The sequence below is a fragment of the Nuphar pumila genome, chromosome 3, assembly GCF_984573655.1.
Source record: "Nuphar pumila chromosome 3, dmNupPumi1.hap1.1, whole genome shotgun sequence".
NCBI classification, from domain to species: domain Eukaryota; kingdom Viridiplantae; phylum Streptophyta; class Magnoliopsida; order Nymphaeales; family Nymphaeaceae; genus Nuphar; species Nuphar pumila.
Genome location: NC_143251.1, coordinates 122,945,484 through 122,960,093, shown reverse-complemented (window position 1 = coordinate 122,960,093; position 14,610 = coordinate 122,945,484). Strand labels below are relative to the sequence as shown.

General features: G+C 39.3%; 1 protein-coding gene across 2 annotated transcripts; it reads right to left on the bottom strand.

Moving 5' to 3' along the window:
• Window positions 1–6,522: 6,522 nt before the first annotated feature.
• On the bottom strand, window positions 6,523–14,308 carry LOC149843580 (formate dehydrogenase, mitochondrial-like). Of its 2 annotated transcripts, XM_089999932.1 has the most exons (7): window positions 14,194–14,308; window positions 13,984–14,092; window positions 12,659–12,830; window positions 10,818–11,358; window positions 10,539–10,663; window positions 8,015–8,127; window positions 6,523–6,849 (listed from the first exon to the last, which is right to left on the bottom strand). In XM_089999932.1, the coding sequence occupies exons 2-7, from the start codon at window positions 14,071–14,073 to the stop codon at window positions 6,736–6,738; spliced, it is 1,155 nt and encodes a 384-aa protein (XP_089856058.1). In that variant the 5' UTR covers window positions 14,074–14,092; window positions 14,194–14,308; the 3' UTR covers window positions 6,523–6,735. The 2 variants fall into 2 exon arrangements, with proteins under 2 accessions (XP_089856058.1, XP_089856057.1); XM_089999931.1 differs by having other exon boundaries at window positions 13,984–14,253.
• Window positions 14,309–14,610: the final 302 nt, after the last annotated feature.

Here is a 14,610-nt window from a genome sequence, read left to right as displayed (position 1 = left end):
AAGTGATAAAATCACTTCTTAAATCCTTGGTAATCCGTGGTCTCTTGCTCCTTCTTGGTTCAACCACTTTCTCAGACTCGATTGGTCTAGGGTGGGAACAAGATGGCTCAACCCCCACATTTGTCATCATTTCTACATGTTCGGGAATGAAACCAAAAGTTAAAGATATATCTAAAGAAGAAAGATTCTGAGGTACACCAACTTTCATGGGAAATACATCCCCAAAGAATGTAGCTTCTCAAAGCTCAACAATAGAGTTTACATCTATGTCAGATATCTTAGACTTAATTACTAAGAACTTGTAGGCATAGTTGTTCTCTACATAACCCAAAAAGACATCATCTATGGTTTTAGGACTCAGCTTCTTCCTGTTGTGCTCTGAGACAAATACCTTTGCAAGGCACCTCCACACTTTAAGGTATTTCAAGCTAGATTTCCTATTCTCCAAAGTTCAAAAGGGTTACTGTCCTTATGCTTCTGAAGAACTCTATTCAAAATATGACAAGCCATATTCAGAGTATCCCCCCACATATAGGTAGGTAATCCGAAACTCCCTAGTAGAGCATTTATCATGTCAGTTAGGGTTCTATTCTTTCTTTCTGCAATCCCATTAGATTGAGGAGAATCTGGAGCAGTAAACTCATGAATTATGCCAACAGATTTACAATATTCATTGAGTTTGTTAGAGGTATATTCTTTTTCTCTATCAGACCTCAATCTTTTAAGTTTTCTACCAGTTTGTGTTTCTGCTTCATTCTTAAAAACAAGAAACTTATCAAAAGCTTAATCTTTTGATTTTAGCGGATACACATAATAGTATTTAGTGTCATCATCTATAAAAGTGATAAAATACTTTTTATGATTTCTGGTTAACACTCCATTAAACTCACAGATATCTGTGTGCACCAGATCCAATATTTCAGAATCTCTAACAATCATATGAAATGGTTTCCTACATTATTTTGCTTGCACACGAATTTCACATTTCTTAGTTTTATCTATGGAATGCTCAGGAATCATCTTCAAGTTCATCATGCGTTTCACAAAATTGAAATTCATATGACCTAATCTATTATGCCACAAATCAAATGATTCTATATTATAAGCAACATTAGACAATGAATCAAAAAAAACATCATTCTCTAATTTATCACTGCAATCATTTTCAACACGAAGTTTAAATAAACCATCATCTAAATACCCCTTGCTAATAAAGGTTCCAAAATGTAAAATAATAACTTTATTACATTTAAAATTGAATTCTTAACCATCTCTAACTAGACATGAACCACTTAAAATGTTCCTTCTAACTACAGGAACATGGTGCACTCTGTCTAGAGAAAGAATTCATCCTAAAGGAAACTTCAGATCCACCCATTCAATCCCTAACACTTTTGCAATCATTGAGTTGCCCATAGTCACGGATCTGCCTACAACAGCCTGGTATGAGACAAAGACAGACTTATCAGCACAAACATGCACATTAGCCCCAGTATCAACCAACCACTCAGTCGGCTCATAAACATGATAGATTTGTGGATTAACAGAAACATACACAGTACTGGTCCCAACTACCTCAGTCACCATATTGACTTGAGGCATTTCATCTGTGGTCCCATGAGCCTTGGCCTTCTTAGAAGGACATTCCTTAGCCCAGTGCCCAACCTGTCCATAGTTCCAGCAAGGTTTGTTCTTTGCCTTCTTCTGGATTTTGACCTTAAGTTTAAATTGGTTTTTTCATTGCAGGTTTTGGTTTTTGTCCCTTGCCTTTAAAAGATCCGGTCATCATGTTCACTTTAGGTTGTTCAATTGGCATTACAACCTGTTTCTGACTCCTATGCTCTTCTTCAATGGCTATAGCTACCATAAGATCATCTAGGGAGATCTTTCCTCTACGGTGCTTGAGAGACATACCAAAGTCTATCCAAGACTTAGGAAATTTCTCCATGATGGTCATAACTTGAAACTTCTCACGAAGTTTCATATCAGCCTCAGCCAAACTGTGGAGCAACAACAGAAACTCGTGTGCCTGTTCAGTGACCGACTTGCCCTCTACCATCTGATATTTCAGAAACCTTGCAACCGAGTATTTTTCAAGACCTTGGTTTTTGGTATTGTACTTTTTTTGTCAAGTTGATCTCAAAGGGCTTTAGCAGTAGTAGACGAGGAACAATATACATCAAACAAGGTGTTGGACAGAGCCAACAGAATGCAACCACGACATATATTGTCCTTCTCTTTCCACTCTATAACCGCATTAATCGTAGCAGGATCATGGTTGGTTTCAGAAGCTGAAAGGCAGTCAAGTTCCAGAACAGATAACAGACCTATCGTCGTGAACCAAATTTTCATGCGTTGTTGCCAACGCTTGAAATTCTGACTGGCAAATTTTTCAGGCATACCGGACATGTCCACTTTCGGTATAAACACGGATGCAATCGACATGCTTAGAATCTTCTCTAAGACTGTTGGATCATATTTTAGATCATAGTGTTTCACAACTGACATCATGACACACAACTGGATATGAATCAACATGGTAATCAAGATTAACAGTCGAATGAAACATGAGCAGGGAGCAAACATGTCAAAATTCACAATATACCAAAATCCAGACACATGCAAATGAACAAACAGATGCAAAGAACATAATAAAAACAACAGTAACATGTTAATATTATGTATTAGGCTAAGGCATACGAAAGTACTTTCCTTAGAGAAGATTCACCCCCACATACGGCGCAAATAGGGTCCGACGTCCTTCCCCCAGAATACAATAGTCTCGATGATCCGGATCGGTGGGTAGATAGTCCTTCGAAAACAACCACTCGGGACCGCTATTATAGAAAACCCCTTTCTGGGAAAAACACAGGAGAGAGAGAGAGCAGCAGGGAGAGAGAAAAACCAAAGGCAGGCGACTTCCTCTGTGTATACGTAACCCCAACCCTAACCCTGTTTTATAACCTACGAACGGTTACAAAACGTGGAAGGAACCCATTACGGAATACGAAGGGTTGTGACCCGTTAACGGATTTATCCGTTATCCATTTTCATAACCCACAATCTGATTCAAATAAAAACAGAAAATCGGGGCAAAAAAATCATTGGACTCTAATAGGATATGGCCCTAAAGGGCCAATTACCTAAACCCGGTCTGACCCGGCTTAGCACGGCAGGAGGGGCGCATGCACATATGTATGTGGTAATCATCTCAACCCCTTGTTCTTTGGAACAAGTGTTAGAGTCTCCATATAGGTTATAAAGCCCATAACATTCTTGAAACTCTTCAATATGGGACTATTCCACATCATCAAGTCCAAACACATTCCAAAAGGAGTGGTCCCCAATGTTTTTCATTATTTGGATTCCCTCATCTTTCCTTCCTATATCCAACACTTGAGTGGCATAATTGTCCCCTTGTCACCCTTACCATGACTACAGCTAGCATGGTGCTCCTCCTCTAGGTGCCAGGAGGGTTAAGGGAAGCATAAGAGGTGGGCTGACTCGCAGAACGGCTGCAGGTAAGCCTGAAGGGTATGTTCCTCGGCATATATTTGGAAAGTTGCCGAGTTGACCGCACTGAGAGGAGAGAACTTGTTGAGAATGAACCATTTGGTTGTTGGGGATCATGCGATCCCAGTAGCTGATCAGATATGCCTTAGCAGAGGAGAGCGGGTCAGCCGCAGAGTGCATGCATGAAACTCCATTGCCATCCATCCACACCTGCATGTGCAGAAACAACAGTGAGAAAGAGATCTAAACTCTAAACCATATAAGGGAGGAGCAGGGCACAGTTGGCCAACCCAGTAAGTCGGACAAGAATCGTTTGGAGTTCAACTCATGACTCTGTCTAGTCCAGCTTTTAATATTTTCATTTTAAAAATATATAAAAAAACACACACAATATGTTACATCCCATTATCAGGAGATGATCATCTCAAAAAATTTACATGTTTTCTACAAAACAAAGCATAGAGATCGCATCTATCAGTTCAGATTAAGCTAAAACACATGCAAGTTTGTTTTTTAAGTGGGTCTGGAATGTGAAAATATCAGGTGCAATCACATGACACAAAAATGTGTGCATTAAGCATATGATCACCCTCCATCTTGGCACAGGGCCTGTCAGGTGTGAGCCCAATACCTGATGGAGGGCGATCAGGTGCTTAATGCACACAAATTGTATCATGTGATTGCACTCTATCTGGACTCGGCTGGAATGGTCTGGGAGATAAATGGTCTGGATGCTGCACTTCATACCCCATCTTAGGATCTCACTGATGCAAATTGTTTTGAACAAATCTGACCACATAGACATGATCTACATGTGGTTCATTTAGTGAATAAAATATTTGAATCGCTAAAATCCAATCATTATATGCGATTTTATCACGATTTAAAAATCAACTGTTATAAATATGCCAAATTTTGTTGATTTAAACAATCATATTTTTTTTTGTCAAAAAATGCAATCCAAAGGTTAATTCCAATCAAATTATCTCTCAGATTTGATCAAAACAACTTGCATCAATGCGGTAGGGATGAGTGTAACGAACTGCACAAGTCACAGTTAACCTGAATTCCCCCATTGAGTCCTTTAGGGCATGTTTGAATAAGTGAACCAATGCTGCTTGGACACTTCGGGCTGGCGTTTGTTCAGGACCCCTGAGTCACACCCCTTGGGATGCGACTCACAGGTTTCAACATGCCCTGTTGAAAACAGTCAGGTGGGACACCATTTGTCCTGTCTGGAACGCACCCTGTATCGTGTATCCAACAGAGCCCGGGCAGGGACCGGTCGGTCCCCACCTGAGCGCATCCCGCGAGTCAAGCACCCCCTTCCTGGATAATTTTAGTGGAACGTCGGGTAGTGTTCTGAAGTTCTTTCAGAAAATATGAGATTCTTTTTTAAATATTAGGCAAAAGGTGGATCTTCAAATGGATTTTCCTATACTAAATTGATACAAGCGCCGTGTATCGGGTGTCTTGTTATGTACAGATGATTTGAGTAGCAGACGATCAAGACAACTTGGACAGTGCCTTTTTTGTTGTTTTTTTTTTTAATGGATTGGTGAAATTTGAGCAAGGGCCTGGATTTAACTTTTCCTAATCACTTTTAATCGTTTTATTTTTTATTTGATAAATTTATTAAGCTTGGATATCCACTTCCAATCAACTAAGGCTTATGTCGAGTGAAGGCGAGACGGGATCAGGTCAGATATTCCGTCAGAGCACTTCTGGATGTTGTTGATCTCAAGATAAACGGCATCCCAAACTTGTACGAGTGAAATGCCCATCACTTGTCTGGTATGAGAAGCTAGTGCACTTCACCTTGTGTTGGGACGTTGCAGGTTCAAAACCCAATAGTATAGTTGTATAAAAAAAATGCCCATTGGATGACATCAAAATGGTTTAAAATGAATAGCTCACAATGAGCTTGTTCATTGTTTTGATGGGTGTCTTACACCTTTTAATAACTACATCCAAGGCAGCTCTGATGGTGCCTCTGATGTTATTCTATCTCAGTGAGTATCTTCCTGTTTTTTTTTATGGTGGTCAAAATCAAAACACCCTCATATTTGACGTATCCAGTAAGCTTGTTATTTGACTTGCATGATCAGATACTACTATAAAAATTACATAAGAAAAAATTCATGTTCCCGATTTGACTGACATTCCTCCCATCAAATAAACAGTTAACAATCCAAAATTCATCTTTCAAGCATGCCCTTTACCAAGAGAGCATGACACTGCATTAATAGGGTCCGAAGTGTCAAAACATTCAAAATAGAACCCCCCAATCCACCCACCCCCAGCTCTCTAGCGTAGCTGTTCGACATGGACTATTTCATAGAGGCAAGAAATACAAATCATAGCTCATAAGAGCTTCACACACCTGAAGCATTCAAACTGAAGGACATCAAAAGTTTGATACTTTGGATTTTTTATTTTATATAATTTTCTTGAAAAATTGCTGAGCTGACATCCATTTTCCTTCCTTTCTCGTTATAAAAAACAAACATCAAATCATCATGGTGGGAAAGTGCCATGATGGCATAAGTGGACTCCAGTTTTTTCTCATGGCCTAACACTTTTCATGTGCAAATCCTTTCATACCTCCCCTCCCCTACGAAAGCATAAAAAGGCTGAGCTGACCGCATTTCTCATAAATTTGTGTCTATTCCTATGAAAGGCCAATCCTTTCCATGGGAATGAAAAGTTTTATATGAGCCCTTGGAGTATGGATCACTTGTCACAAGGTCGAAGCCAACCTAAAACTATCTATAGTGAGTAGAGGGGGAGTATTCATGAAGTTTTATAAGGCAGACACCGCAACAGGACCACAGTCAATGTGGCACCTCTCAGCCCATAATAGGACATCCAAACCACACACCAGAGGCTTATCCCCATTATCCGAAAAAAATGACCAAATCATGAGAATATACATGATCATAGACACCTTTCTCATTTGTCTAACCAAAGCATAGTTCATTGCCCAATAGTATAGAGACAACTCCCACATGGAACACAAACTTAGGTAGGCATCCTTAATACGGTGTGTGCGCAAAGCACTTCTCTCATTTGTACAAGCAAAACTACAGTTCATTGTACCAGGAAGAAGATAGAAGCACATTTAGAACCCCACATAGAAAGACTAAATTAAGTGGATTCTGTGTATGTAGAAAGCCTTACAAAGGTTCCATCAAAAGCAACTCCAGATTTGGACAAAACATTCTACAGGTACTGGCTGGCCAGCTTACCCTCCTTAACTATGTAATTTTGTGGTGGAAAATCCTCTCCCTTGAACCACCTTTCAAGCATGTCCTTGGTTCCAGTGGCATACCGCAACTGCAACAATTATATCATTCAGCTTCAGGGAAACATAAAAGAAACATGCACAAGCATTCATATGACATAAAAGCAACAAGGGCTTCTAAATAGGCACTCATGATTGATAATCAGTCTTCAACCATGAATGATGCGTGCAAGCAGGCAGGCAACAAAATAAAGGACCAGTTCACCGCTTACCCATGTGTCTCTATAGGTGAAGAATTTCATCAAGCTGGATCAAAATTATGACTCACACATTAAATTGTGAAGTTTTTCAAGCATTCTTAACTATTATCATGTGTTTCCATGCACAAGCAGAGGAATGTAGCCACCTCTATCACAGCCTAATTCATCTAAATTCTTCATGAAATTTTTTAACAGAAAAGGAAAATCATATAACCATAGGAACTGTGGATTGAGGTGGTTAAACCAATTGGTATATCATATTTCTGCTTCCTCTGTCCTAGGTATGCGTGCAGGTACAGGTGCAACAAGGGTATGCAAGGTATGACCAAAAAATTTCAAAAACGATGGGTATGCAGATTACAGATAAGTGTGTGTGTGTGTGTGTGTGTGTGCACGTTTTATATAAGCATATAAAAAGACACATGAAAAATGCAGAATTATCTCTGGATATAATGGTATAGACAAACTAAAAGTCTAAGCATGTCAAAGGTATATAGTTAACTAGCAAATAACGATCGATAAATACAAGTTAATACTTAATAGTAGACACTTTTGATGTCAAGTGAACACTACATTGATTGGAACACAATGATTAAAAGGGGTCAAGTTTGAAACCCAGTTGATCCATATCAAGGAGTACTGACTAACAATATGGGTACGAAATGTGTATGACACAGGTATGGGGCCTGGTAGAAGTACCCATGTTACATAGGTGCCTCCCAGCCATGAGGTTAGGAGTTCAAAGTCATGGCACTACAACACCATATAACATCTGACGTTATGACAAAAACATGGCCAAGAAGAACAGATCTGGGGATGTTCTGGTCTTCATTATCTTGGTCATATTTGATAGTTCCCAATGCCCAAACAGATCACATGTTAAATTCCTATATACATGTTTTGTCATAATTTGAACTGGGGGTCATGCATAACAGTTACAGTCATAAGAGACAAAAGAATAGTAGCAGAAGATACAAAAGAAAACAAGTCATCATACCTGGGCATCAATGGTAGTTCCTGAAATATGGGGTGTCATCGCATGGTTTGGCATGTAGCGCCATGGGTGATCTTTTGGTGCTGGCTGTGGATACCATACATCACCGCTATAGCCTGTATATCAAATGAAACTTCAATCGACTCATCCAATGACCAAAAGAAGAGGGCTTACCTAAGGGAAAATATTTGCTACTAATGAAGGTAAGGAACTAAGGGCTCCGCTTGTCTTGTTGGAGCAGCTGGTGCACGTCACCTTGTGTGGGGACATTGCAAGTTCAAATCCCAATGATATCAACTGGTAGGGGTCTGCCTAACCTAGCTTGCCTTTCAAAAAAAAAGCTAATGAGCTAGAAATCATAGTTGCAAGTTGTATAGACTCAGTCTAACCACATAGATGCGTTCAACGTGGTTTGTTTGCTAAGGAATAAGCTTTGGATCATGCTCTTCTGATGTAAAAAAGTGATATTTTGAGTTATGAAATTTTGGCACATTGTGGGCAGTTGATTTTTTGACCCCTTTAAAAACCTAAGTACTTGTCATAATTACATGATTCAAAACAAGTTTTCTACTAAACAAACCATGTAGATCACATCCATAACATTTGTTCTACAAAAAATTGGAAAATTTTGAAGAAAAGACTGATTTCTATTCATTAGTTTGTTATCTTCATTAGTAGCAAATATTTAGCCCTTATATAATACAGACACCTCATATTATTTGATCAGTTATTTTGATGATCCTATCGCAATCAGTTCCAATTTAGAATTCCATCATCTAAGAAGAATAAAGCATGCAACTGTGTCTATCTAACAATCTTTTAGGGAGCATTTGCATTGCAAACACACTCGTCCAGGGCAGAGTGCATCCACTGCACGGTAGTCCGAAACACAAGAGTTGGAAGGGGGGGATGGTGGGGGAGGGGCTCGGACTCTTGTATCCGGGTCACATGGGACGCAAGGTACTTTGCATCTTATTTTGGGCAGGTTACAGGAGTGACGTGTTTGTCGTGGGACATGGGGCCTGCCACCATGGGACGCAATGGTATGCAATTCAAAGCTGCCCTTAAGGACTTTTTTGAATTTCTGGCTTTGGAAATCCATGTCTCTAGTACCATAAGCCAAAGGCATCATGCCCCAAGTGCAATTTTTTTTTTTATCCTTTCCAGAGGCTTATGACTTGTAGCCTGCATGGAAGCTGCTATAAGTTTTTAGCAAGGTTTGTGTCCCTAGGTTTTCAGTAAAGTGTCCTCCCACCGGATGCAGGTCTAAGCTGCACCTTGTGAAGCTTATGCCTCCAAGAGGATGCCTCAAAGATACTTTTGCTATGAAAAAGGTTTGGGGCAAAAAACCATTTCACAATGGAAATCTGCTTTTTTGTTCTTTTCTAATTTTAGGTTTATCAGAAGATCAATAAAAATAAAATACAAGTATCTTCCTTCAAATGAAAAGAAAATTTTGTGTGCTTTCAGAAATAATAGATGTATGCATTGGAGGCAAGTCAGCACCTTAGTACACCCCTGGGTGAGACACATTCTACCTTCTATGTCAGTGAATTTTAAAGAGTTTCCATGTCAAAACCCATGCTGATAAAAGATAGGCTATGGGGGGGAAAATAAGATGAAGGAAAAAAACAAATTCACATTCTTTAAGAAAAGATGGAAACAACAGAAGAGCTTTTATGAGAAAGTGTCTTTTCAGTTTATTGAATCTGGAAAAGCAGCAAATTTTTTAAAAAGTTGTCGGGGCAGACTTTTCAAGCAGGAAGAAGGAAGCAAATCAAGGTCACTTCTTCGGGATTTGGAAAAACATGTTTCTCACACAAAAATTTGCACTAAATCATAGGAAGCATGTGAGAAACAAAGAGTGAATCTTGTGGGAAGAGAGACAAAAGCACGATGTAAAGCATGGCAGCAAGCACATGGAAGGCATATGAAAAATGTCATGTACACATGGTCACCCTAGCATTTCGAAAAAGCTATGCTTCATGTTTTCCAAGCATGCTTCCCAAGAAAGTATAAGGTTTCCACAACCTTGTTTTTAAGAGCTTCGGGGTGAAGTAAAAATAGGAAGCTAAAACTAAAATTTTAAATTTTAAATTGAAAATATATATCAAAAAGAAAATGAGAGAATAATATGTCATCTAGATAAGGGATAAAATTATTTCTTGGAGCTTTGCATGGGAAAGTTTTCATGTTGTTAATAAGAAAAAAAAAATTGAAGAGAGAAAATATCATTTAAAATGTGCTAAATTCACAGAGGTCAAAGTGAAACCCCACCAGAGATAATATCCCAGAATGGATGTCACCAATACCATTACCCTAAAGTAATGCATCTAACTAATTTTGTTGGATAGTCTATTCTGTAATAATCTAAACATGGATTATTACAAACTAATACAAATTCTACATATCTAACCAGCTCCACACCAAGTTACATACCACTCAAATTATCTGTCCATGCAAGACACATAATTAAGTCCAAATCTTGATATTGTTATGATATGTAACACGTAAGTTTGTATGTTACCTCCAATATGTCCACTTGAGCAAGCATCTGCCACTGCTTGAGCATCCATGATCGCCCCTCGAGCATTATTAACAATTAGAACTCCCTTCTTCAATTTTGCAATCCTTTCCTTGTTAAACATTCCTCTGTTATAGAATTCAGTTCACAAATCTGAGTAGAAAAGTTCTATTCAAAAAGATAAATATCCTTTTTTTTCCTCGTTTTCATTTAACTTATGCCCATATTTGCCAAAGTAGTCAAAAGACATGTATTGCATTAAATCTAGGAGTCAACACGTACCTGGTCTTATCAGTAAGAGGTGTATTAATCACAATTACATCACATTTTGGAAGCATGGCATCAAGATCTTCTTCAAATTTGGCACCAATTTGACTCTCCAACTCTGGATCCATCTTGAGGCGATCATGGTAGAGTAGATTACAGTTAAATGGCTTCAGGCGCTGAAGCAAACGCCGTCCAATGCGACCAGCACCTACAGTGCCAACTGTCTTTCCCTCAAGGTCATAAGCTCTATATGCAATGGCTGATACGTTCCAATCGCCACTAACAATCTGATGATATCCAGGTAGGAAGTTGCGAACGAGAATGAGGATTCGCATGAGCTCATCTTCTGCAACAGATACAACATTGCTTCCAGTGACCTCCGCAACTGTGAGGCCAGCAGCTGCTGCTGCATTTAGATCAACGTGATCAGAGCCAATGCCAGCAGTTAGAAGCAGCTGCAAATTTTTTGCCCTCTTGATCCTCTCTGCTGTCACGTATGCTGGATGGAAAGGAGTGGTTATCAGAACATGAAGGTCAGGGATGTGCTTCTCCAGCTCTGCAATACAAGAATGTTCAAAAGAAAACAGTAAGAATAATTTCATGAAGGTAGTGTTAAGGCTACAATTGACTACCGACATAATACATCAGTACAAGACTAGCATAAATTTGTCAAAAAGTTAGGCCAATATAGGAGTTGCGTACCTCGACACAGTGGCTGTTAAAGTTCCCAGAAACCCCCACCCCTACTCCCTGGCAAAGTTGCTAAAAAGTTCCGAGCTTGGCAGAAGTTATAACAAGTTTGCTGCCATGGTTTTGGATAATAAATATCTTCGGCATATTGGAAAATTTACTATCTAATTGGTGATTTTATGACTTCAAATTTACATTATAAATACATTAAATGAAACTGAAAAAGTACAATGATTAACACATTTTATCTCAGTAGTGTTTTGGCCAACATCATAGGAATAGTGATGATGTTGATGCTCTCTCTCTCTCTCTCTCTCTCTCTCTCTCTCTGATGCAGCGCATCTGGAGGACGCGTTCGGAAAAAAAATATTTCATCAGACCCTAACGCACGAACTCTGTCCATCTCAAATATCATATAGACAATTTTGGTATTTTTGAGCTTCCGAAAATTTTTTGGTATAAATTTTTATTAGAAAATGTGATTCATTAGAAATTAAGAATTATTTTGAATTTTATCTTTTATGATTTTCCGAATCCGATTAAATAATTGAATCCAGATCAAGGTCCAATAGCCTGCTAGGATCTCTTTTAAGGCTATTAGAGGGTGTATGCGGTTTTTGGGTAGTTTTTATTTTTAATAAGGTTTGGATCTTCTTAAATGTGAGTTTGGATCTTTTGAATTTAAAATTATGGATCTCCTTGGGTGACATTTGGGAACCAAGGAGACCCATTGGCTCAAAAATGAGGTGGATGGGTCTAGCTTCCCTCCATTGGACCAAAGTTGGGTGGATTTATCCCATTGAGCCTAAGGAGGCGGCAACACTACAAGGGCCCTTTCTCTCGAAAAAGAAACCCTAGGAAAAGAAGAGGGAGTATTTTTGTTTTGTGAGAAAAAGAAGAAGATCTAGGTGTGTGGTGAATAGCAGCAGTATAGTAGTAGAAAAATAACACTGAAGTAACCATGTTACTATAGTTATTATCATCACTGCTCATCTGTCTACTAGTACTACCACAACTGCTAAGGAATATTAATAAAACTATAATAATAACACCAATAACAACAATACAAAGAATATAACTGATAAAAGCGAATGATTTGGGAACAGGAAAGGTTGAAAGCAGGAATTTCTGTGGAGCATCACTCTGAACATGACTAGCGTACTAACCACAATCAGGGCCTTCTTTATCGTCTGTGACTATGTATTGGTGACCCTGTGACTCCAGCCACTCTCTTATTCCCAAAGCATTCTCCGCACACCCAAGGAAATTGAGATTTTTTGATGCATATTCATTGGCTTTATAAAACACTCCCACAATTTTCTTGCTTCCAGCACCAGCCTGTTCACAAATTGCAACTCAGTACACACACAGTTTCAAGTAGAAAACTGAAAAACCTCTAGTTGAAGAGGGATACAAGGAATAAATTGCAAGGAGAATGAATTGAAAACTCAGTACACACAGTTTTTTTGCTTCCCATAGTGTCGATTAGAATTGAAAAAAAATATTTATCATTTTATTATGAAAGGCTTGCCTCTTCGGCAGCTTTTAGAACACCAGAAGCCCATAACAAAAAAATCGGAGAAAGCCTTGGAAAAGGTTGGGCCTAAATGAAATTCTCTCCGGAAAAAATAAAAGAGCAGCAGCCAACTGTTTCCCGTACTTGACCGATATCTCGAGGTTATTATGATAACTTACGCCAATTTCCGTACAGAATCACGAAAAATCCGGGACGGAAGATAATCGGCAGGTTCAGACAAAAAGAAAGCGATCGCTCCAAAAAAAATCTGCGTCCTGCCTCATAATGCATAAGGGCATTTTCGTCATTTGGGATATGACCTTGGGCTTAGAAAACCGCCCGGTCTGCTGCGTTCTTCTAATCAGACTGACTCGGGGGGACAGGGACTGTTTCTAGCCGTCCAGATGCATCAGCTAGACGGCTAGGATCGGCGCACCCTATGTCAACTATTTAGAGGACCGATAAGAAAACACTTTCCCAATTCGATGTTTATTTTTCCACTTTTTTTGCGTAACAAAACCAAAACCATCACCAGGAGCGATTTCGAAATCCAAAAGCTAAGAAGAAAATGGAAGCGAGTATCGCGGAAGAGGAGTCCGACCACCTCCCAGGACAACCATTACCGCGAAAAGGGGCGTGGAATCTTGAAAACGAGCTTCTTTTTCTGCAAGAAAAGAGCTCGAAAATTTGTAGGAAGAAAAAATGTACGATTTTTTTCGACCACAGAGAATTTTTCTCTGAGTTTTCCTAAAAAGTTTATTTTTTTATATTGCATTTGCATCAGAGTGGTGGGGCCTGCGAAAATATACGGGATTGCGTGCGTTTCCACAGAAAGCTTCCATTTTCCGTGACATTCAAACGCCCCCCTAAATACGTTGCTTCTCTCAATCAGTAACCGGAACGCACAAACCAAAAAAATGTTGTTTAAAAAGAGGAAAAGAAAAGGAAAAAACGAGAAGGAAGAGCTGATCTTACGTGAAGTTCCCTAAAGGAAGCAGCAGGCGAGGCCGAGAATCGGGAGGCCAGGGTTCGAATCGCGCCCGTGACTCGTCTCTTCATCGCCATCCCTCAATTTTTTTTGTTTCTTGAGAAGCAACGAGAAAATACAAGAAAGCAAGATGAGTAGGAGAAGAAAGAAAGAGCAAAAAATTTAGTGGAGCTTAGGACCAGAGAGCAGAGGCGGACCGCAGACGGCGACGGCCAACGCCCAAAAGGGAAGTCTTCGAGTCCAAAATGACTTCCATTTCCTACTTCGTGGATGTATTTCTGTGTACTATTGTCTCTGTCCCTTTGTCTGTTCGGTCATTATTGACTTTTTAGCCACTGGAGATGAGCCTGTTTGTTTGTGTAGAACCTCGATGCTGGATTCGGATACTAAACAAAACTGGATCCAAACATGTGGACCAACTGATTGTAGTAGGTTGCAAACGGGTGAGATTCAGGAATTTTGGCTGTCCCAGATCCGACTTTAACGTATTTTTTTATCCGAAATTTGAACCATTTGCATCTCTCTCTTTTTTTATTTCAAGAAAAAAACAAACATCAGTAATTGCACATTAGCTAGCCTCCCTTGATGTGCCCCTGCCCAATGGAAAATACGCC